Here is a 24,767-nt window from a genome sequence, read left to right on the forward strand (position 1 = left end):
GTGAAAGAGAAAAAGAAAATGCCTAGCCTTTCATGGTAATAAGGAGGCAAGGCCCAGTAATAAATCAAACAGACAGAGATACAATTGAAATCCTGTATGAATTTCAACCACCAAGAACCATTCAAGATATTATAGAATGAATCTTAATCCTTTGCACCAGTGCACACTGAAGGACCAGGCAGAAAGAGGTGGGATGTTATCTTGGATGGCCTGAGCTGTTTGCTTGTGCTTGTTTTATTTATTTTCACTTCAATACTGGCAAACACAGCACTGTAAATACTGCAGGAAATCCGAGAGGCTATTTTGAAATTCTGTTATAGTGCTGCTAAAAAAAAAAGTCGATACCATCAGCAGAGAGGCTATGTAAAAATATCCAAGTGACTGTTCCAAGCTAATGGGTTTAGATAGAATTAGGTGCGTGTCAACAGTACATCGCTTCAGACTCACTGTCAATGTTCCCACATGTCTGTCAACTAAATGATCATACAGTATAGTGTCTAACAGAGATAGCTGCATATCTTTCATCAAATACAGAAACATTCAATCAGGCAACAGACATTCTTGACAAGTGTCCTTCCATGCACTTAAAAAAATGGTGTAGCACAGAATGAATTCCTATAGTGAGATATTTCATATGAGATATATTGTAAGTTATAGTCTTATGGTTAAAAGGCATTTAAAGTGCAAGCTATTTGATGGACTGGACTGTTGGCTATTATATTGTTGCTAATCCTGCCAGAATGACCAGTTATTTTTCCATAATAGTGGAAAGCAAACTGTCAAGAACATAGCAAAAACTGTTTTTCCCTCCCCCTAACCTTTGTTTAATTTGCAAATTGCAATATCTTTCAAAGTCATGAGGTCATGTAACATGATGCCTGCAGAGTCCATCTGTATAAAATGGTGGCATTAGGCCGATACTGTTTTCATTCCAGATGAAGGGAAGGAAGGATGGACACAGAGAGAGAGAGAGAGAGAGAATCAGTTGCGTATCCAGGATTATGTCAAGGTCACTGGGATGTACAAAATCAACATACAGAAATAAACAGACTGCCGTCAATCTTACAGTGTGCGGGCTGGGTTTGGGTAGATTCACGATTTCTTCGGCCAACCTTTGGATGAGCTGGCAAATTTCAATTCCAGTTTCTCTTTTGAAAGGTTGCATTTATTCAGTAAAGCTGTGAGGTCTAAACAGAGATAGAGAGAGCTGAAGGGAATTAAATAGAGACGCCTGTCCAAAGAAATTAATCTGTAATTGAATTGTCTTTCCATTAACTGCACCGGTATTTGTATTACGTTTTCTTAAAAGTATTTTGGCTGGGTCATCATCTCCTTTAATTTTGTGTCAGCAAAAAGTTGACTGACCCCACAAGAAATCTTCAATAGGCTCAATTGAAGGCAAAGGGGACATAAACAGCATACATCTATTTTACTTACCACCACAATGACACAGTTAATGTAATAAATGTGCTTTCTGGTAACATAGCAAAGGCTTACAACTGAGTTGTTATCAACGTTGTTAGATGTTTGAAATTCGTATTAAAACAGTAAAAGTGCCGACCAAAACAACTTCTGTACTACATCCTGAAAATTACACTTTCTCCATATTCCTACTTCCTCCTTCTTACTACATGTAAGTTTCTTAGTTATCACCCATTATGGAGCATATCAGGAAATGGAACGTGATTGCCTAAATGGAATATGATTGCCGGCATAATAGCTTTGTTAGTGCACTCTGTAATTGTGAGGAGGCAATGAAACGAAAATGGATCTAATCAAAAACAATCTCTTAATTCACTTTGATCTCAAGAATTTGATGGGACATGGTGCCGGAAGCGAATGCACGGGTGAGTGACATGAGCATGTGTTTGAATCTAATTAACTGTGTAATGTGAGAAGTTCTGCTGATGAACTAGTCCGACTGTGTGGGCAAGGACTGAATAGATATTATGAGCCCAGGCCACACGCAACAAATATCCATTCATTTGAAACCAAGAATCACAAGAATCTCAAAACACATTTGTTTGAATAGCATTTAGAAAAGCCAGTGCAGTTTAGGAAATTATTTAATTTTTTTCCAGATGCTTCTATCTCAGTCCTCCTGTATACGGTTTATAGCTGATGAAACACTTCATCACCTTCTGCATCCTGTAATGAAATCTCTAACAAAGCTTTCCAATCTACATATAATACAAAACCTACCAAGGTCAAGGGACTCATGCAATAAAGAGAAACAACAGCTATTGTCAGTGCCCTAGATGTCGCTTATTGTATCCCATCTATTTTCCGCTGAACTCAATTTGCCCCGTAATAACAGTCAGTCATACCCCAAATAAAACTGCATTATGTTGATGATTTCTATGAACTATATTTGCTGTTTGTGTAATACTTACAATAAATGAAAGCTCTTTCAATAAGAAACAAAGCTTCTTACAATTAACTTCATTGTCTTTAATTCAAGGATATCTAAATGGCTTCTGTAGTGTCATATACGACTGGTACTTTGTATGGTGTTAACATCAATTCAGAAAAAAAAATCTACAAACTAAATGTTTTGTCATGTTGCTAATAATTGCGGCACAAACTGTGAAGAGTGCTGAGAAAAATACGATGATTTGAGGATATATTTCAGTACCTTGGACGAAAAAGTTACCTTTGGTTGCAGCTCAAATGCATGACAGCCAATACAACTGTTATTCATGGTAACGTTCTTTGCCAGCTGTACTGGAAAACACTTCTCATAAAAACAAGGATGCCACTTTCCTGTTTGAGATATATGATGTATGCACATTCAATAGAGATAAATGAAAGACAAGGATTTCAGATCTTTGGGCTTTCCATTCAATCTCAACTCATCCAACAATCTCAAATGGCCAACATGTTAAGGGAGATATCACATAAAACCCCTATTTAAATTCATTTTGGATAAGTAACTTTTCTGGATTTCGACAGTACGTGAGAACGTGCCATGAACATTTTTTAGACAGTGAAGATAACATGCCCAACATGTTCAGTGTTTCACTGCAAGTGAACTGACTCAGATGTTCGGCAGGAAGCCGAGAATAAACCTCTCTGTGTTTGTGTAGGTCACACAAACCACCAAAGCTGTGCACTGACTGCAGGACAGAGAAGTAAAAGAGTAAAGACACCTCTGCTGAGGTGTTCAGCAGAGATGCTGTGTGTGCACACTGACGCTGGGACTGAACACATCTGAGCTAATATATTTGTAGACCTGTAAAGAATATTTGGGAATTTGTAAATATCTCAAACCTCATTTGTGATTGGACTTTTTTTCTCAGATTTTCTTATGAAAGTAATTCATCCTTTGATTATTGGTTCAATAAAAAAAACAATCATATTTCCAGGGGTATAGCATAGACATTATAACCTGGCACATTACTCTGATGAATGCGATCATGCTAAAGCTATTTGGTGCTGTTGCCTCCACCACACCAAACTCCTCATGTGGCATTTCATATTGTTGACTTAACTAAAATATACATATGTGTTGATCAAGGGAGATTAGCTCTCCCAGCAGAATCTTGCAGCCCTTTCTGCCAAATCTAACTGTATAACCATTTTTTCTGTATTGTCAATTCTTTGTTGCAAGTGTCTCTGACTAAAACAAAAATGTTCATAATGACCAACCTCTTATTGTCATAACAAGTGTCTATCCATCCATCCATCATCTTTTCCGCTTATCCGGGGGTGGGTTGCGGGGGCAGCAGGCTTAGTAGGGAATTCCAGACCTCCCTCTCCCCAGCAGATTTTCTAGCTCTTCCTGTGGAACCTCAAGGTATTCCCTTTTTAAGCGACCAACATCGTCTGCCACTCAACAGGCACTGTCTCCAACCACTAAGCAACACGGAAGAGGTTTGTCGGACAGCCAAACAATGTCCAGAGCCTTCGGCATCTCGGAGCAAATCTCATCCACTCCTTTTTGACTTCCTCAGAGTCCTCTTCCAGGGATATGGATGGGCCTTTCCCTTTGAGTAGGTTTGCCAGAACTTCCTTTCGGCCAACCAAAAGTCCTTCTCCATAGTATCTCATAAACTCCTCCCACACCCGGGTTTTTGCATTGGCAATGGGCACTGCCGCAGCTCTTCTGGCCAACTGGTACCTGTGTGCTGTTTTCGGTGACCCCTGTGCCAGCCGAGCCCAAAAGGTCTCCTTCACAGCTGGTGTTCACCAGCGGGTTCTTAGCTTGCCGTCACAACAGGCACAGATGACCCTTGAACCATCCGCTGCCACAATGGAGGCGTTTAACATGGGCTCATCCGGATTCAATGTCCCACAGGATGCACATAAATCTTCTGGAGTTTAGAGTTGAAGACCTCGGTCACAGGGGCCTCAGCCAGCCTTACCCAGTTCAACCTCACTACATTTTGAACTGCGCTATGCTCAAACATAGTGTTTGTTATGGACAATCCATGATTAGCACAGAAAAAAGCACCAGGTTCAGATCAGGCAGGCCATTCCTCCCTATCAACCCCCTTCATGTTTCTCCATCTCTGTCCATCAGAGCGTTGAAATCCTCCAGCAGAACAATAGAGTCACCGGTTGGCGCCCCTTCCAGGACACAACCCAGGGACTCAGAGAAAAACGGGTACTGCTGTTTGGTGCATCAGCACAAAAAACAGACAAAGACGTCCTCCCAGCAACTCACAGTCACATAGAGGCTACCCTCTGGGGAAACTCCAACACAGCGGCACTCAGTTGGAGGCTCGTAAATATCCCCACACCCGCCAGGGGCCTCTCACCTTGGGCAACTTTGGATATGGATGGTCCAACCCCCTCAGTTCCTTCCTGGCCAGAGAGGTGACGTTCAATTTCCCTAGAGCCAGTCTGCAATGCAGTAATTATTGTCTAATTATATGTCATTTTTGCCCATATATTTTCAAATTAGAATATTATTATATCTGCCTGGTTTTCTGTCTTAAACCCTCTGCATAATACACCTATAGTGTTTTCAGTTAGTTTGACCATTTCCTAGGACTTCAAAGTGTTTGTACACATGATGTTGGACTGACATCTCCCTGACCTTTCAATGTTAGTTGTGTTATACCTCTTAGGTCAACACCAACACTTTTGATTCTGTTGAATATATGGAGCTTGGGGATCTCAGTTCCACCTGACCTTAGCATACCTAGTGCCTTCACATGGCTCTCAACATGGAGATCCCTGAACTGGCAGCTAGCTACTAACAGCGCTAACACTGCAATCAATGGCAACAGTTCTGGCAGAGTTGACAGTGTAAACTCTGAAGGGTGGGAGCTATGCCGGTTGGGACGTCGTTATCAGCAGTTATCGCCGTATGAGCACAGTGGAGAGCGGCAGCCATTATCCAGCCGGTAGGGCACAACAGAGAGATGTTAGTTGAAATGCCTCATTTTAGTCTAAAATTTGGTATAATTTGGCAGCTTGGATAACCACATCACAGAAATTGTAATATGAGACATGGCTTCTGCAGTCCCATCTCTTCAGAGCTTGTTGCACTTGGTGATGTTGCATTGCCATTCTCAGAGAGAGTTGCACAAGCGTCCCACACAGTGAATTAGTCAGTGCTTAACCCTGACAGTTTCTTCTAGCCTCCTGTTTCTCCTCTAATTACCATCCCTTTCTTGCCAGTAATTAAGTCGTCCCACAGCGGGGGCTTTTTACCACTAGGTATGAGAAGGGAAGTGGCACGGAGTTCCTCCCCTGACCTTTGTTGAATCTCCCAAACTTATAGAGCTGGGAAATGCAGATTAGCACCATATATCAACACTGCTCAAGTGATTATAATTGTAGTGTAGCCCGAGGATAGCATTGTGTTTTCTGTAGGTTTGTCTGTTTTCAATGTGTGTAATAGAGTAAGAGACAGAGAGAAAATATACATTTATTTCTATGTGAAGTAAATTCGTCATCTTGCACAATTGGTCTTACAATAATAAAGAGTGAGTTGATCCGTATGTGTCCTCGTCACCATGTCTGTGAAAACAATACTTGAGATCTCACACTTTTTGAAAGTAAAAAAAATACTCACAGTGAACAGTGACAAGCTGTGCTGGAATTTCAGCCCGTCTGAGCCTAGCGGTGGTTGGAAGCGGTTACTGCTTTAGTCAGCAAATGGGAACTCACGTCTGCTGCCAAAGTGTGAGGTGACAGCCAACATTCTCTTTGTTGACAGCATCTTCATGAGTCATCTAAGCTAAATATGCATGACCACCTCGTAACAGTGTCACTTACAAACTGAAAAAAATGTCTTAATTTCACAGCAAAATGTCTTGTGTGTGGCGTTCATGGACTGGTGGGAAGACCTAACATCCTGGAAGTTGAAATGCTAAAAAGTGTTATATACATAGAAAAAAAGAAAGACTTTGTTCACTATGAACTGAAATAACTGAAACTTTCTTCACAATATTATCGTTTTTATTTTTGGAAATTACATTTGTTTTAAAGCATAATTTATGGGCATTTTTTGCCTGAATCAATATAGAACAGTATATATTGTAGATTGGTAGAAGAAAAATGAAATCAAGCCATTTCTTCCTATTGCAAGTGGTACTGCTATACATCTAGTTGCATTTTTGTCATCATCTCTATTATTGTTCCACTCCAACAACGTCTTTAAGAAACTGTTTCTGTCACCCTCCCACTGCTGAAAAAATAATGATTGAATACGTTATAAATAAATAAAATGATGTCACCCACTGAGCATTGGTAAATAAGTGCATGGATGAATAAAAATAGCGAAAAGGTATTAAATTGTCTTGTGTTGCCTAGCATCCCTGTCTAAGTCCTGGATATTGATGAAAGAATTTTGACAGACGATAAACCTGTGATTTAACAGCTATGATGACATGCAGAGAAGGCATTAATATCATCTTTGTTGTTTTTTGTTTGAGAGAGAGAGGTGCACCCGAGTACATGTTTTTTGTAAGTCATCTGAGCCACTTTAATGCTTCTGTGAGGCAGTTCTTCCTCACCTTGACTATGACCTTACTGCCAGCATACCCGTCTGCTCTCCAAATCCTTGTTTTGATACTGAACTCAGCGGACCCCTTTTATTGTCTCTAGCACTTATATACATTCTCGTTATCACACACTTTTAGCACCTTCCTGTCTCACTGCCTAATGGCATCTCAGACCCCACGATGTCTCTGTCCGCTTTCTACAGTCTGTTTCATCTCTCCTGACTTCCTGACTGCCTCTGTCCTTCTCTTCCTTTGGCTACAGCCTGCTGAATTAAACATTGCTGCAGCCTCTCTCGGCAAATCTGCCGACTACATCAAATCTGCCTTCTCTCGCTCTATCCAATTACAGATGGCTCATCCAAACTAATTCAAGACCTGAGTCGGACAAATGTTACACCTTGTTTCTGCTTCAAACAAATGGGGCCCAGATCAACACTGACAAATGCATCCACGCAGAACACATGAGGAACCTCATGAAAAGTGTTTTTTTGTCATTGCTCATTGCTCATCAGAGAATTTGAACAAATTAGGCAACAGACAATGCTATGCTAATAACTAATTAAAAGAAAAATTAGGATAAAAAAAAACTCACTCAAAATTTGAGTGAGTCTCAAGTTGCAGGGCTATCTGTTTACTGAACAGTTTAAATTAGAGACTGAATAAAAGAAGTTATTTGCACATGCAAATTAGAGCTGCAGATTATAAATCCAAGGTTTAGTGCTGATCAAGTGGTTGTCTGTGGACTGATTATAGTTAGGAATAATTAATATCATGAAGGAAATGTTCAGTAAGAGATATGCATAATGTGCTTGCATTGAATATAACCATGCTGTTTGTCAAAGCTGAGTGTTAAGGAATGCTTATTTCAGCCTCAAAGGACACACTTATATGAATGGATATGTCCTCATGGTGGAGACCAACTGGTAGTGGAGAAATTGTCTAATCTTCTGCCACTTCTTCCTCAACACCGTGGGTGTATTAACAGGGCCGACCTAGTGCCAAGTACTACTTATTTTTGTTCAGAATTGTAATCTTGAACTTTTCCAGGCAAATGTTGCCCTCGTTTGCTTAGAGGTTAACATTTACAACATCTGACCACTTCCTTTTTGTCACATCGCTTGTCACAATCTCTGAGTAGATAATATGGCCAGCTTCTTAATATTAAAAAAACATCAACATCAGGAAAACATTATCCATCAACTTAGAATTTGTTTGAGCACCAAGCATCGCTGATCCACTTCCTTTCATCCCACCGCGTCCAGCAAGAGCCGCTTGATCTGAGATGCCACAATGGAGCCAGATCGATGTAGAGATGCGGGCACAACATCCATTTTATATTAATGCAACTGGCCATTAGCCAGGAGTAAGCTGGCTAGTGAAATTGCCTCTAGTCCTTGCTGGGTTGGCTTAGCTTCCATCTCGGCTCTCCTCCCTCTCATCCTGGGGCGGTGGACTCTGCTTTTCTTCGGTCCGGCTGGTCTGGCTGGCTGATCGGAAGATGCCGTCAGCGGTGATTGTCTCAAGGTCCACTGCACTTTATCCAATCCCTATGCTTCCTCCTCCGACGTTGATGAATGCATCTCAGCCATATGCCATACGTGCTCCAGTAATAAGCACGAAGCAATTCATGGGAGCTACCGGTAGCTCCATCTATGTTCACCACTGTAACCATAGACACATATAATTTATTGAATTTTAGAGGTGGTGGTAAAGTAGATTTTTATACATTTGGACACTGCCGGGTTTGTTATTTTCCGCTGTATGCGAACTTCACGCTACAGTAGCTTTATATTCACTATATTGACATAAGACGTGTCCCAAAATGTCTGACTGATTCTTAATATTTCCACCCAGTAACAAAGCTTGAAATATAGTATTGAGCAAACGCTCTTCATTTAAACTTACCAAATAGACCAATAAAGTCAAAAAGAATAAAAATGGACATTTTTTAATCTCTTGATTTTCACATGTTGGAAAAGCCAGAATATTAATAATTTATAAACAAAAATAAGTATATACTTTATATAATACTTTATTGAAGCGATATACTTAAATATACTGAAATAGTAAAACTCAAGATGTTTTGTAGTGTACCAATTTTGTCATTGTCTTTTCAAGCACAGTTCTGCAGGAGCTTTCTATGACAGGCGCTAAGAGGGTGTTTGGCTTGACTTCTTAGCTATCTATTCATTACCTTGAGTATCTGTGAAATGTTTACTTTTGTGTTGATGCAGCAGAACTCGCATAAAAGCAGCTTTTACTGCTGTGTCATCATAATAGAGTAAAATTAAATAAAGTGAGACAGAAATACAGACCGGCAGAAGTAATATAGTATCAGAAAGGAGGCTCTGTGTCAGATGAGGAGAGGTAGAGAATGAAGATAATTATCAACATGAAACTCATTGAGTTCTTGTATCTCTTTGAGAAGAGCTAAAACCATTTTGGTAACATTTTATGTGCAAGCAGTCTCCAAAGGTTTTAATGAGTCAGTAATTGAGTATAGTGATAATAGATATTATACTGGCTTTGCAATTATCTTAATCAGTGCAGTAAAACATTTCATTTTTAAATGAGTCTGTGTGTGACCCTTGGTTTATCTTATCATATGTGCAGAGCGTAGACATTTTAACTGATTCTGTCAGTGCTTTGCAAGCAATCCATACATGAAAAAATGACCAAAGTGGGTCTTTTGTTATTACCTTGGACATCATGTTAGTTTTCATTTAATTTTCAAGCATTGCTCTTCCACAGGATATTACAAGGTTTTGTTCAAAACCTTTGATAGATTTTTTCATGATTCTTCATGAGCCCTGGTCCAATGAGAAGAGGGGCTCTATCAACCTTCTCTGTTCATTCACTCCACCGTGTCTTTTCAAAGTGTGATCAATCAGAACTATTCATTTTCATAAATATTTCTATTCCAAATAACAACCCCCATCTCGCTTCTTTGATTACAGAGCAATGCTGATTTGAGGCCTTTAAAATGCATTAATGGCCACCAGATTTGCATTTATATTGGTTTTTTGCTCAGGCACACAAGAACCTGAGATAGAGCTCCCGCGAACAAAGACCAAAGAGAGAACACGCATTATCTGAAACACATTCGACCCCATAATAGAGTACAAGCAACAGGATGAGAGATGCCAGTGTGAGCAAAACAGGCCATCCAGTTTCACCACTGACTGAAGCACACATTGATACACATAATTCGGCCTCATGTCTGATTCAGGAGCAGAATGCAGCCAGCAGTGAAAGTGGCTTTCTTGTGACTGATAAATAACATATAGGAAATGTACACTTATGCATATGATAACAGGGGAGGGGGAAAAAAGGAAGCAATTCAGTTTGAAGATCACAATCAGCAGTGACACAATAGTGACGATTACTCCAATCATTTCTTCAAGAGACATAAGTCAAGAGGGAGAGGATAATTGGTGCCTTGTGATGTGTCTTTCCCCTTCAAGCGACTGTGACCTTTTCAGAGCACTGGCACTTCCGAAATCTCTGTTTATCCTTCAAATTAGGCGCAATGCCCACGTCATTAAAGAAGGGGCAGATTTATTTGTTGCCGATCAGGTTGGCATTGTCCATGCAGCGTGCCTCCGGGGTAATCTCTCTTGATAAGAGAACCCGAAAGGAATGGATGCTTTGTCTCTCTGCAAATCTGATTCAACCACTTTCCACCACTAAATCGTCGAGGCAGAGAAAGTCCCCGGGGAAATTTACAAAGCGATTCAGTTCTCATTGCTGGTTAGAGTGGAGCACGGCTGGGCAATCATGTGCCAAGGAGGACCGAGAGTGTGTATGATTTCATTCCAACCAAACACTAGCAACAGCTGATGTCACCGATTTACCCCCCGCCGCCCCGTCCCCCGTCCCTCTGGTTGAAGATGCACTAATCATTGAATTGAACTCGTGAACCGGGTTGGGATTAAAATCCTTGGAAAACACTTGGACCTCTGCGAGAACTTTGCATACCCTTAACTCAAATACTGTATATGAGTATTTACTAAGTATGCACAAAATCATCTTTCATTTACTCCACTAATACAGCGGTAGAGTACACTACAATGTATTGTACAGTGTATACTGTATGTTAAAGTAATAGATATGTTCAAAGGCTTATATATGGGAAATCAATCAGAACGAAGCCACAAAAGGAATCGATCAAACTTTAAAATCTCATGACAGTTTTGCAGATGTCGGACAGATGGGAATGTGGATTGTTGACATCGAATTCTTCGCACTCTTAGTGTGAAATTGAATTGTCTTGTCATGAGTAGAGGGATATCTAGCAATGGTGGCTGAATTTGATGCCACTAATGGTTTGTTAAGAGGTAGAAACAACAGGAGCCACCTGGGCCTCGGCAACGTTCCCGTCAGCCCCCAACGTGCAAACACACACTCTATTTTCATAAATCACTGCAGCATCACAGTCAGCGCTCGACGGCTGTACAGCGTCTGTGGAAGGCGGCCTCAGAAGTTTTGCCTCTGAGATTCATGTCTCTGTGCAACAACCCGCTCTGTCAAGTTACACATTATGCAAATACATTGTTTACTGTTCATGTGACAATATCAAGGCAAGGAAGCCAGTGGGGACCCGGGGCTGTGGCAAGTTACCAAGAGAGACGGAGCAGTGAGACAGTGAACAAACTCTGTGAAAGAACTGCCAAAGGAATGTAGCAAATGACTCTCTTACTCTTTCTCTGTCTTTCTATACTTCTGAGTTAGAAGGCTAGGGATTGAGGATGCAAGGAAATCAAAGCACGTCTTTGTGAGAAAGAGGGTTTCTATCTAATTTCTCTACCACTTTCTCTGTATGTAACAAATGATGCGATGTGCAATGCAAAGCAAAATATAAGCTATATTAATATAATAGTTGAGCACTCGTAGAAATCAGTGATTGATGGTTTGAAGATACATTATTTCTAATGGTCCTAATACAGTTTAGGGCTAGGGTTAGCATAAACACTTATGAACTAAGAGTATATTAAGTTCTTAGTATTTGTATGGTATGTGGGAAATTTGCAAGTAGAGGAATGGATGAATCAGAATACCCATTAAATACGATTTAACTTACTTTGATACTGAACATGTTTTGGGCACTGAACCCTTTTATTTTTACTTTTCATACTTTGTTGGTGGTGAATAATGTGTGCATGTTTTAATGTGTTTGTGTCCAAAAAATATTTAGTTTATCAATAGCTAGTTAAAATCGTCAAGGGACTCCTAATGTGTAATGTGAAACCAATTGTTTGACAAAAAAAAGCTAGCGTAATGTAATATTACACGTTATGATTAGTTACCGTATTTTCCGCACTATAAAGCGCACCGGATTATAAGGCGCACCTTCAATGAATGGCCTATTTTAGAACTGTTTTTATATATAGGGCGCACCGGATTATAAGGCGCATAGAATAGAAGCTACAACAGTCAAACGTTTGACTGGGGTTGCGTTATACATCCACTAGATGGAGCTGTGCTAAAGGGAATGTCAACAAAACAGTCAGATAAATCATTCAGTCAAACTTTATTGATTTTTGATTTCATTCACAATACGGTAACTTAAACGTAGAGGGGAACTTTTCCCTGAAAACACGTAAAAGAAACAGTCTCATACCACTAAATCAAACGTTAGTGCATTCACAATATAGTAACTCTCGAAATTGTTCAACTTACGTATAAAACGAGTTTGAACTCAGCGCCGTAAGCGTGTCTCTTGAAAGGTGCCATTTTGGGGTCTTTATACACACAAGTGGTGTTGGACTAGGAGTAAGCACAGTACCGGTGTTTACCGCGGTGCGGCTTTGTAGTTTACCAGTCGTACTGAAACATTTTGACAGAGCGCCGTGTACAACCAGTATGGATCAACCAATTAACCAATTGATCCATATATAAGGCGCTCCGGATTACAAGGCGCACTGTCGTTTTTTGAGAAAATTAAAGGCTTTTAAGTGCGCCTTATAGTGCGGAAAATACGGTAACCTGTAAAACCAGTTGTTTTGTGTCTTTCTAAAGGCAGAAAAATAACTCTGGTGATGTCATCAATGGAGTCTTGGATTGGGCTTGAGGACTAAAAATGTGTAACTAAAGTCTCTGTTGTGCATGGGACACTTTTAAACTGGACCATGCAAAGAGTAGAATCCAGTATTTCTGGATTGTGATCTGGGACTAAGAGTGGAGAGAAAGTCCTAGCAGAGTACCTTATTAATATAAGAAAAAGAAGTTCACAGTGCGGAGAGTGGTTGCAAGTCAGTATAAAAGATGCACACATAATAGGATAAAAATGTACACAGTGCAGCTTTTTGCAACCAAAATAGAAAGAAAATAGAAAAACCATTAAAACAGACAGATTCTTAAAAAAACCTGGGTGGCATCAGTACACAGGCTGAAAGTGAACTCACCTATAAATTTTATATCTGGTCGTAAATCCTTGGCGGAATCTTTCCACAAAGGACAGATAACTCCGAGAGTGGTGGAAAGGTCCACGGTCAGAGATGAGCCAGTCATATTGCTTGGTGACATGTTGTTCAGTGGCCAACGGGTCCTGGCGGGAAGCCTGAACTGTTATATGGTCCCATATAAACAGGAAGCAGATGACCTCAATAAACCTCCAGTTCATGCTTTTTTTTAAGCCGCTCTCTGTTCATTCTCGCTCCATTATGTGGAGACCTGATGGGAGAGAAAAGAGGAGGGAGAGAGAGAGAGAGGGAGGGAGACACAGAAATAGAGAGCTGTTACATGACAAAGTCTATTTTCGCAGTGGAAGAAGATGTCATAGTTAGGTTAATTGTGTTGTACTGAACAAATAAGAAAGTGCCCTTGTCATTGTCACTTTACTGTGACATGATGTGTATTTATTTTCTGCTCTTTCTCAGAATGTTCACCCTTCATGCCTCCCTGGAGTTTTTCAGAAAGCTAAACAGATCGTGCCTCTCCATACAAGGACTGTTACCCTTTTGCAGATGAGCGTGAAGTACATCCTCAGCTGTGTGGTTGTCTTTTCTTTTTTTTTTTTACAGATAATTGGTGTCATGATAAGTTCTGACAAGGTTAGAAGACTGCTTTACGATATGTTATGACACCCACCCACTAATGTGGAAGAACACCATCTCCCTTTACCCAGTGGTGTCAATTACTGCTGGAGGAAACGTTCAACTATTGACTTGTGACTTCATGAATTGTTAAAACTAAAGTGATACACAATATTGCCTTTTTTATCAAATACAAAATAAGAACCGAATTCCACTAAAGCTGCTAGGGGTGGTTAATACAATTGTATTATTGCCTTAGCTCTACAAAAATGGCAGTATAATACAAAATTTGACTCACGGTTCTATAAATATTTTAGAGACGATGCATTTTTTAAAAAACTGGGCACACAGATCAGCAAAGTAGCATGGACGGGTCGTCTGAAAACAGATTCAAACAAGGCATGATTTATGGTGTTTCTGTATTTTTTTTAAATCCTAGAGGCAGCAGACAATACAGGCTACACCTAACACCGCCTGGGTCAGGCAACTCATGCTCAGAAGCAGTCGTAGTATAACTACTATTCTGGCATATACTGTACAGTACTGAATCATCTCCCATTTATTTCATGTTGCATCGATCTTAAAGTGAAACGCCACAGCTCCATTACATCCTGCTTAATGGAAGAAATTATAAAAAATAATCTTGAAAACATTTTACAATTTCAGAAAGAACATACAAATGATCCATATCCTCATTTTGCATTGACTGTGAACATTATTATCCACTTGGAAGTGAAATGATGTCTTACTTACTGATAAAGAAACGATTTTCATCAGTAACTGCATTGAAGAACTTTGGCCCCTGGCCGTGAAGCACCCAGTCCTCCCCCTTTCATGGTTTATTAGACAATAACGCATCTTAAAAGAGCAGGGCAAATGTAATGGACCTAATCTTTTCCTGTTAAATAGATGATGAACTACTTGATTGCAAAAGTGAAAGAAATCACAGTGGCATACTTAAAGGGAAACTGTGTGTCATATCACGGTTAAAATAAGTGTGTCAGTATCTTATGACGCCTTCATTTGATTCAGCATTTCATTATTCACCTACTTGTCAAATCACCAGGAACAATCTTGGATAATTTGAATATTCTACTAAACAATATTAACTTCACTACATTATAATTATACTGCCTATTTGAAGTATAATCAGTTGCTAGGACTGATTGTAATGAAATCTCAGCTATCAACTAACAATTCTGCATTCCAGCTCTAATTGCACATTTGACAGAAGGAAAACAAGCCTCTTTTTCACCCTATCAACCAGATACTCAGCGGCAATGACAACATATGACAGTGTACTGAACAGGCCCATTTTAGGCTAATTACGTAACACTAATTTGAGCTTGGCTGTGAAAATGAAACGATACATAATCTGATAGGGAGGGGCGATGCTGAGCAGGGAATGGATAATAATATGCCTTTGTGCAAAGATGGGGTGTGAGTGTGAATTTTCATAGGAAAACAAAAACGTGGATGAGAAAATGTGTCAGTATTTTAAATACATTTTTCACAAACCTATTGACTAAAAAGTTCACCATGAAATCTTTTGTGGACATGTAGCGAGTACTAGATATACAGTATGTTGTATTCAATATGGTAAAGACTGTAATAAACATGTTTAAGGAAGTTTTGGACACATTTTCAAATGGCAGGAACAAAATAGATTTGGCATGAAGACGTGTTTTTCAGCAAACTAATTATTTATTTTCGTTGTTTTAAAGGTAACTACTGCACATGATCATAACATTGTGTACTGTTAAACCACTGCTAAACTTCTCAATTTGGTAAGGAAAGCTGATTGGATGACTAAATCCTTTTCTATACAGCTACGGCTTTGTGCAAGAATTGGCTACTAACTAAAAGTGTTGCACAGTGAAGAGTGATTTTATTTTATACTCTGAGGCAGCACCAAACAAATTAGGTCACAGTATAGACACACATTTTCTTTTTTTTGCTTGCCCTTGAGCAAGTCATTTCTATACCGCAAACTCTGATCTTCACTTTTACATTACATATAGACCCTCAAGTTACTGTGTGCTCTTGATTGCCCCATCACCATAAAAATCTGTTCTGCTGTTGACCCAGAGGTTTAGTCATTTCGACCACCTGCGGTGTCTTTTCTGTCTGAATCCCTGAAACCTCCTGCAGTGAGTACATTTACATTCATACAGGCCACATGATGAAAGTAAATTCTCCGGGCTTTTTTCTGTAAGCCTGTTTCTATAGTTATACTAGGAGTTGCCATTCTTCTACTGCCATGAAATAGTATTTATCTCCTGCCAGATTATTTTAGCTTGTTTGCTTTGTGGGTTTTGCGTCTGACCATCATCACACCTTAAACCAAATGTTATTGCTAAATAAAAGGGTCTCTGGTTCAGCAAACAGTGGACAAATAAGAGTCATCGTGACAACTAAGCTGTCAATATGATACGATGTCGTCATCTTTACGTTATGTCACATATTTCCTCAGTATTAAACGATCCTATTTGTCTTGATGAAAATAAGTATTGTGAGAAGAGGCATCGTGATAAAGAAACGATCCTATGGGGACAAAAGGAAGTGGTGAAAATTGCAAGGAAAGTTTTTTTGTAATGCAATTAAAAACACATTACTAGAAGATAGGCTTCATCAAAATGAATGTACTGCATGCCCCCCCATCACAATCTAAAGGCCCCACTGAATCAATTCACTCTGGGGAAAAACACTGGGGTGTTGTGATTAACTTTTGGTATTTTGGGGGTTGGAGCCATGTGGTGCAGTGCACCAGCTGCACAGCGGGAATCAGAATCACTCTTACAGTATTCTTCCCTTTAAAATATGCAGACTCAACGCCACGCTGCTCTTTCAGTGTAAATATGGAAGCCACAGAGAACACAAAACTTTACACACAAAAAAAAAAGAAAATTCTCTCATGAATTAACGGATGTTTACTTGCACGAAGTGCTGACTCACCAAGATCAAATATGCAGCATTGTAAATAAGCAACTGAGGGCAGATGATGTTAAATGGGAGGAGATAACACATTTGGTTAATAATTGCTGCCCAGGTCCTACGAGAACTGCTGTCCGCTGTAGGAAACAGTTCAATGCCATCGCAAGGAGAGCCAAATCATTTGGTGGAGAACCATGGGGACAGTTTAACAAATGTATGGGGGCCATCCACTGCAGCCATTCCCTCACTGGTACTGAGGATATGAATGCTTCTGCACACAGAGCTCAAATGTCTCGGGATGACATCTGGGGACCTGTGAGTGCTATTAACAAAATCAGAGATTGTATCTTTCAGGTGATAAAAACATCCTGGATTTAATGAGATTTTATCAAATTGTACTGACGTTGGAGAAATTGAGCAGTGCTGCGTTGAAAGGATGATGGTGCAGTGCTCTTCTCTGATCTCCAACAAAGTGGATTTGGTTTGTTCAAAGAGGACATAGCTTCCTTGATAGTGATGCTTAAAGTCCAATTAAAACTAAATTGCATATTGTTTTCATCTGCTACATATCTGTTCTCTAAATCAGTCATCCTGTGTTCTCTTTTTTTCTTTTTTTTTTAAAGGACAAAATCAGAAACCAAAATTCATACTTTTCATTCTTTGGTTTCATGTTGGCGCCGCCTTGTTTTGCACTAATTCGACAGAATGCCATTACGGTATTCATCTACGTAGATAAAGGCCTTGCTTTGATGCAAGGAATTAAATGTTGCATAAAGCGGTAACGCCAGTGTTCTGGCATATGCAGGGAAGACGGTTACACTGAGTCAACACCACATTAGCTTTCCTGCTATAGTCTCTTTCTAATCTAATTCGAGAACATGAACACACTCCTTGTCCTGCACCTTAGTTAGTTGAACGAGCCGCTAAACAAACATTCACCAGGGAAAAATTGCACTGCTGTTTGCCGGCTAGATAGCCAATTAACATACCCGCAAATGCCACTCGGGTCCGGTTAGATGCTGACGTGGTCCCTACTCTTCAATACCACTAACAATTGTCCGCCCACGACAAGTAAGCTACACGGCATGTTTGTTAAGTTTGTCTCTCCTTCCCTTCGGTGTAACTTCGGCACTCTGGCAGCCTGCCAGCTGCTGTCATTCACACACTGACATCGGACGAAAAGGAGCATTTATTACATATTAAAAACTATTAATAATATATTTTAAAAAGTTGCCATAAGTTCTGAGCCATACCCCACCATCCTATGCCATGCAAATTATATATTATTTTACGCGTACAAATTTAGCATTTTGTCATAAAACCAAAAGCGTATGCATAAATTAAATGCATTGACAAATCCACCCTGATGTCAAGGGCCTCAATTTGCAGTGCTGGTCCAATCGATCCATTCTAATGTGTTTTCTAATGTGTTTAAGTGTTAACAAATGACACATTTTTTCACGCTTGTTTCATTATTTATTAAAAAACAAAATAATGCACCAAATGTTGTGCACTCCACCAACTTGATGGCAAAATAGCATTTTTCAAACACTCCATTCTCCATTCTGAGGTATTTGTGTCCTGTTGCTGCCGCATGAAATCATAACCCACACAGATCCCAATTCTCAAATGCGTTCCACACATTTGTTTGTTTGTCGGTCTGTCAGAAACATTCTTTATCTTGTGTTATTTGCAGATTACTGTTATTTGAAGAGTGGATTAGTGGAACAGAGAAAGGGAGAGACAGAGTGGATCACATTTACCCTTGAATATAGGGTAAAGAGGGGAGGATGTCTGCTTCAGGAAATCACAAGACAGGACAAGGGAGGCTTGTTTTCTCCATCCCCTGTTTAAACAGCCTCATTCATGCCACAACTCCTCCTCCATTCTGGTTCATTCAGGGAGATTCAATCTCCATTCTGGTCCCATCACTAGCTTTGCCAATCAATTCCTCCCTCCCCTGTGTGGGGCCCTAAGTGTCCCTCTTTATTCTATAAAGTTCATAAGAATGAGGAGGCTTGTTCTGCTTATTTGTATTCTAAATCCCAGGGAGGCAAGAGATCAGGGTAGAATGAAGCCTTTTGCAGGGAGGCAGGTAGACTCCAGGGAATTAAAGCAGATATAATGTATTTCTGCACAATCCATCTATCCAATGCTCCTGCGTGACACCTGGTCACCAATATGTAATATTTATTTTCTACATTTTTTGTAGTTTGAACTGAATGGATACAAGCAGACGGAGTTCTCTTTGAACTGTTATCAGCATTACTGCCTCCCAGCGTCTTCATTTCCAGTGATACAGGTATAATGCAGGAAGTGAAGCAAAACCTTTGACGTAAGGTTGTGGATGGTTGGCAGCCTAAAAATATTTATTTTATACTCCTCTGGGTTATTTTAACTTATATTAACCTGACCTCGATGGGACTAAAGGGTTATGTGAGACTGAAGCCCGTAAATAACAGAATGAGGAGGGAGCGAGCAGAGTTGCATCTACATATGCCAAACCAGTGTCATCCGAATTCTGAGAATTATTTTTGCACAGCTCACAGCCACGTCTGGAGAGGCGTGGGTAATGGTCTGCCAGTTGCAATTTCTGGGAAGCAACAGAGAAATTGGGAAGGTTGGCCGTGGCTAACTTCGTTTGTAGTGGATTCCTTCCCCCCCCCCACGCATCTCTCGCCTTGCTCCTGTCGTTTCTTTTAAAAAAGGACTGCAGCGGCACCCTGACCTTCAGAAAACAGGGCTGAGCAAGCAACACTGTGTTTGATAATTAAATTCCATGGTTGGTCAGTTGCAACAAATCAGCTGAGCTCGGGGATCAATGGCTGATTTTGAAGAGCAAACTAATTCACTAATGGTCAGAGTTATTCCAATTTACCTGGCTGCTGAATTATTGTGTCCAAATCTATTCAGGGAGGATCAATGCAAGCCGGGGCGAGGAGCGGCAGAGGGGAGCTGGGTGCATCTGTCATGTGAAGCAGTGCAAGGAGTGTGCTGCAAGGTTTATTTGATAGCTGCCTAGTTGAACAGCAGCGATGCGGGGGAGGTTTATGACACGGTTTTAAACAGGGACTGTCTCTGTCATAAAGCAAACTAATTAATAAGGTCTCAGAGTAAGCACAAGTGCAAACACTGTGGATGGTAAAGGTATAAGGCTTTTGGGTTGGTGGCTCAGATAAATTAAGCACATTGGCTAGCCGACGGGCAATTCAATTTAGCATTAAATACAAATTAAATTGATTTGCTTCATGAAGAATTCTGCAGCAATGGAAATGAAAACCATGTGACACCTGAATTAATTTTTTTTTTCCCCAGGCAGGTTTTTCCCTTCAATGTGTTATTTTAATACACAGAGCTCACCTTTTCATTCCTGCTTTGAATGGGACAGCTGAACCGATTATCAGTAGCATACGTCTCTTTAACACATTAAAGGGATATTTCGGATTTGTATGGAGTCGGGCAACACTAGGTTGCATACGGCATCTCCTCAGTTTGGAGAAGCACAAAATCTATATCAGCGTAGGCTATATTTTGATCATTTTCACCGCTTTATCTTGCAATCAAACGGGCCTTTCCGACAGGGAACTTAAGCGGTTATCTATGTTCTCTTCAAACCCACCAAGCTGCCAAAATCGGTAACTTAGTTAGTGCTATTGTGTGACTTTGGTGATTCCAAACTAAACCTGTGAAACAAGTCCCACAATAACAAACTCACCGATTGAGGAAGCAACTCCTGTGTTCTTCGAGGTAAAATTCCCGTTTTTGTCAAAGGAGTCTGGTGGCTTTTCGGAGAGGGCTGTCTGACAGCAAGGTAAAGAAGTGAAAATATAGTGTACACTTAAACTTTTTTAGGAGGGCCTTTCTTTTACGTGGCTACAAAATGTTTTGCTGCTGCCCCAGGTCACAGCAGTACATGGCTTTGCTCAAGTGTGGTAACTCCTCTCTGCTTCTGCCATCTACTGTAGGCGATACACTGGCTATGAATAAGTACCTCACAGGGCCTGATATAAAAAAATAAATGTGACCTATCCGTTTGAGTTAAAAAGAGCATAACAGTGGTGATTTGCTCCTGTGTTCATCTCATTCCAGGAGAAGGTGGTTTGCACTGATAGGAGAAGCAGAAGGATTCTACCGCTTTAGCCAGCATCAGAGTCTTTCACCAAAGAGAACGAGATGCTCGCTGGAACAGGCAAGCCATCTGTCACCACATCTACCACTGCTGCTGTATGCTACTGTGGCTGCGTTGCAGATGAAGATTGATCATTTGTCAACTTGCAAATTGGCTTTCAAGTGGTTTCTCTAATTACTCTGTGGTTTTATTGATGAGAAACAACTGACTGCTTTCCTTCGATTTACCTCACAGGGCACCGTCTTTGTTTTGAATATGTTATTTCTTACCTTCCTCTCCGGAGGCATTAATAATAGGGCAAATAAAACTGGGCAAAATGCTCCAAGCTTTACAAATTTTGCATGATACTTTTTTTCTTTCAAATTTTCCACTGAAACAACGTGAGATTAAAGGCAGAACATGCCAGATTGAATTCCATTCCCTTGGCTGGTCACACTCAAAATGCACCCAGAGGAACCCCTGAGAGCCTGAATAGGAGTCAGGGATGTAAATGACACCGTTCGCACGGCGGTTCTACTTTGCTCATGCATGTAAATGTCAGGTGATGTTATCCACTGTATGGTTTCTTCTGAATGGAGAAAAAGAATGTCTCAGAGGGCATTTAAATGTGTTTTATCTCCAAGAGAGCACATGTAAGATAAGTATAGGCCTAACATAAATGCACCCACGGTGCTGCTTTTCACCACAGTGTCTGTGTGCATGTACATATTTCTTTGTCTTTGTCACATTTGCAACTGTGCATTCAGCTAAAACAACAACAACAACAATATAACAGGCAGTTAATGAAGCTGCTGTGAAGCTCACCTCAGGCCCCAGTAATATATCTTTTTTTTTTTTTGTTACTGTAATTACCAGCAGAATTTAAAAAACAGATACTCCTTCCTCTCTTCTTCCTCCTGTGACTGATCTGTCATAATTGCTTGTGTCTGTAAGGTTTTATTCACATCTCACTATCAGTGCCAGGGGGCAGGGTGTGATGAAGTGTTGTTGCGAGGCAACTGTGAGACTGCAATCGGATTGCAGGGCTGCATTTAATTTTACAGACATATGTGAGGGAAGTATCGCCTTATCAGGATGAGGGCATGATTTGCTCATCCTATTTCAGTAACCGAGGTACAGGACTGCGGTAGGGAAAACAAATGCTTCTCGTTTCCTCATCCTGGATTTTATCAGCGTGTGCACAAGATGAAGCTTGAACAGAACAATGTGTTTTACTAAAAGCTCGTCCTTCCCGACTTGCACTCCTAACGACCGTCATACTTGAGCAATTTCTGCTGCCAGATGTTTATATATCACAGGAAAAAAAGTCGGTGACAAAAAAAAAAAAGGAAAGATAAAGGAAAATGTTTTGCCAGCACATTTCTGAGTGTTAATGCTGCTTCAACTAACCTTTTCACAACAACCTTCTACTTTTGCACATTTTTTTTCGGGAGGGTTCTCTGAAAGAAATACATAACAGCTGCTGCCCCTCTCAGGAGACTGGACCACTGGCATTACGTAGAGAGAGATTTTTGTCCAGCTGCAGTGGGTTTATTTTTGTTCGCCTTTGCTACCCCCGCTTGCATGGCACTCTGATGCAATGCCATACCTGTATTTAACGACCCCATTCACCAATTTGATGCTTACTTTACAATTCACCCTTAGACGAATTGCTAATCAGGAGACTTTGGCAAAGAAGAGTTCCCTATCTGACCCACCGTCTTGCTCTCCAGCAACAGAAGGAATGGGGGTGTTAAGCCGATGGTCACTGCTCCTATTGTTCCTAATTCGCAGCCATAAATTTGTGAAATGGAAGGAAAGCAGAGGAGCACGCACAGACCCAGTGGGTTCCATAAATCAGCAAAATCTGCAGAGACGCAGAGCAGATGGTGGAAATAAAAAAAAAGAAGTGCTCCCATCGCAATTCCTACGGATTAAGCATCGCAAAGCTGAACTGCTCTGTATTACGTATGCCTCGTGTCAGTGCTGTGCATAAATATCCATATTCTAAGGGTGTTTTTGTTCAGTGCCAGGCTCGATCTCCCTCACAGTTGGAATGAACTTACTCTGTCAGCCTCAATTTAGTGTCATCTATTAACCTACAGTGTGTCATTTGCAATTTAGTGTTGCAATGTAGCTTCTGTACCACGAAGACCTGAAACGCCTCTATGTTTGGCTTTTATTATTCAAAGTGCACTACATATGTAATACAACGTATATAAGGAGGAGACTTTGAAGGATGGGCTGTTTTATTTGCTTGCAGTCTCCAGATGAATGGGATGTGTCTGCCGTTTAGCCCTGGGAGCATTTTTAGTGATTACTCTGCAGTGCCAAGGACAATGACAATTAAGTCACAGAATGAATGGAAATAGTTAATTTGGATGCATTTGTGAGTTTGTTACTGTCTAACTGCAGATGCAAATACGATTAGCCAATAACTCTGAAATAAACGTCTCTGTAAAATGTATGGTAAACTAATGGGGGTCACAGCTTTTTTCATTACAGTCTTTTTTTATGGTTAATGTGGTCCTGTCATGACTTTCAGTAATTTCAGTGTTTTGAATAAGAAGTGCCTCATTGTATCTCAAAGGAGAGACTTATTTAAATGGGATACAGCTTTTTTTTTGGGGGGGGGTGATGCTCTGTCATACACACAAGCTCGCTCACATGGTCCAGTATATAGATCCACATGCGCATAGGCATCCCGAGCAGACATTTTGAGGCCTGATATGACTAAAAGGATTGTGATTTTTTTTTTTGCTGAGAAAAGCTCTTTCTTTTCTGCACCATATTTCATCTCCTCTACTTGGGAGGTTATCGTTCACAGAAATGTGCCCTTGATATGGGTTATAGCAGCCAACGTGTACCCATTCCCCATGTTAAGATTGAAAATAGAGTGCACTTGACCTCTTGCCTTTGGAAGACTACAGTCGCTGTATTCCTCCCCTAAACTGTCCTCTTTTCATCCAGGAGCTTAGAGGCTTTTGCCACAAGGCTAACATTTCCAGTTCCCATGTTCCAGCATTTCTGTGGCCTCCTTCCTTAGACAGAAGTAAACTTAGTCATAAGCTTTGTAAAATGCATGTCCTTATATAGTCAGATGTGTTATAAGTTAAGTCAGCTGTGCTTATACGCATTAAGTAAAACCCTAATGTATGATAGTCAATAACAACATGCCCACAGCTGCTTAATAATTCACAGACAATTTTTCCAAATGTCTGCTGAGCCACAGTAAAACAGGGAGTATTTTATAAGGTCTCCTTCAAAGGTTTATGTTCCAATAAAGGCACCAAACGCCTCTTCACAATTGATATTAAAATTAGGGTTTTATAGCTATAGGATAAACCTTCCTTTCTCTAGTGTATGAAACACTTACTGTGTTTAAATGTCATTCACAGTTAAGCCACTGTACCTGTATTAGATTTAGAAAATGTCTCAATTTGAGGTAATGTCAAAAAAGACGTGCTTTCAGATACAGTACAATCATTCAGCTCTCAATATTACACAGTTCACTGAACTCTTAGATCAAAATGTATAAAGAAATATCTTTCATTTTTTTAAATGAAAGAAAGAGATTAATGTGGATCTTTGTTCAACAAGGCACAGGCTAGCAACTAGATTGATTGTTAACAATGTCAAATTCCAAGATGTTGTTTTACCTTTCAAGCCTACAGGCAGTGAGAGTTTGACATTCAAGTTATACATTTAAGTGGAGCATTCAACGGTATTATAAGC

At 40.2% G+C, this 24,767-nt stretch overlaps 1 protein-coding gene across 1 annotated transcript in view; it reads right to left on the reverse strand.

Moving 5' to 3' along the window:
- Nucleotides 1-13,578, reverse strand: part of brinp1 (bone morphogenetic protein/retinoic acid inducible neural-specific 1) — a 71,898-nt gene extending 58,320 nt beyond the window's left edge. The window contains exon 1 of the mRNA XM_076099919.1: nt 13,361-13,578. Coding sequence (XP_075956034.1) covers nt 13,361-13,578 — 218 coding nt within the window. The remainder of the gene's footprint in view (nt 1-13,360) is intronic.
- Nucleotides 13,579-24,767: the final 11,189 nt, after the last annotated feature.

This window comes from Anarhichas minor, unplaced genomic scaffold, assembly GCF_050575085.1.
Source record: "Anarhichas minor isolate MPS153535 unplaced genomic scaffold, ASM5057508v1 ptg000002l, whole genome shotgun sequence".
NCBI classification, from domain to species: domain Eukaryota; kingdom Metazoa; phylum Chordata; class Actinopteri; order Perciformes; family Anarhichadidae; genus Anarhichas; species Anarhichas minor.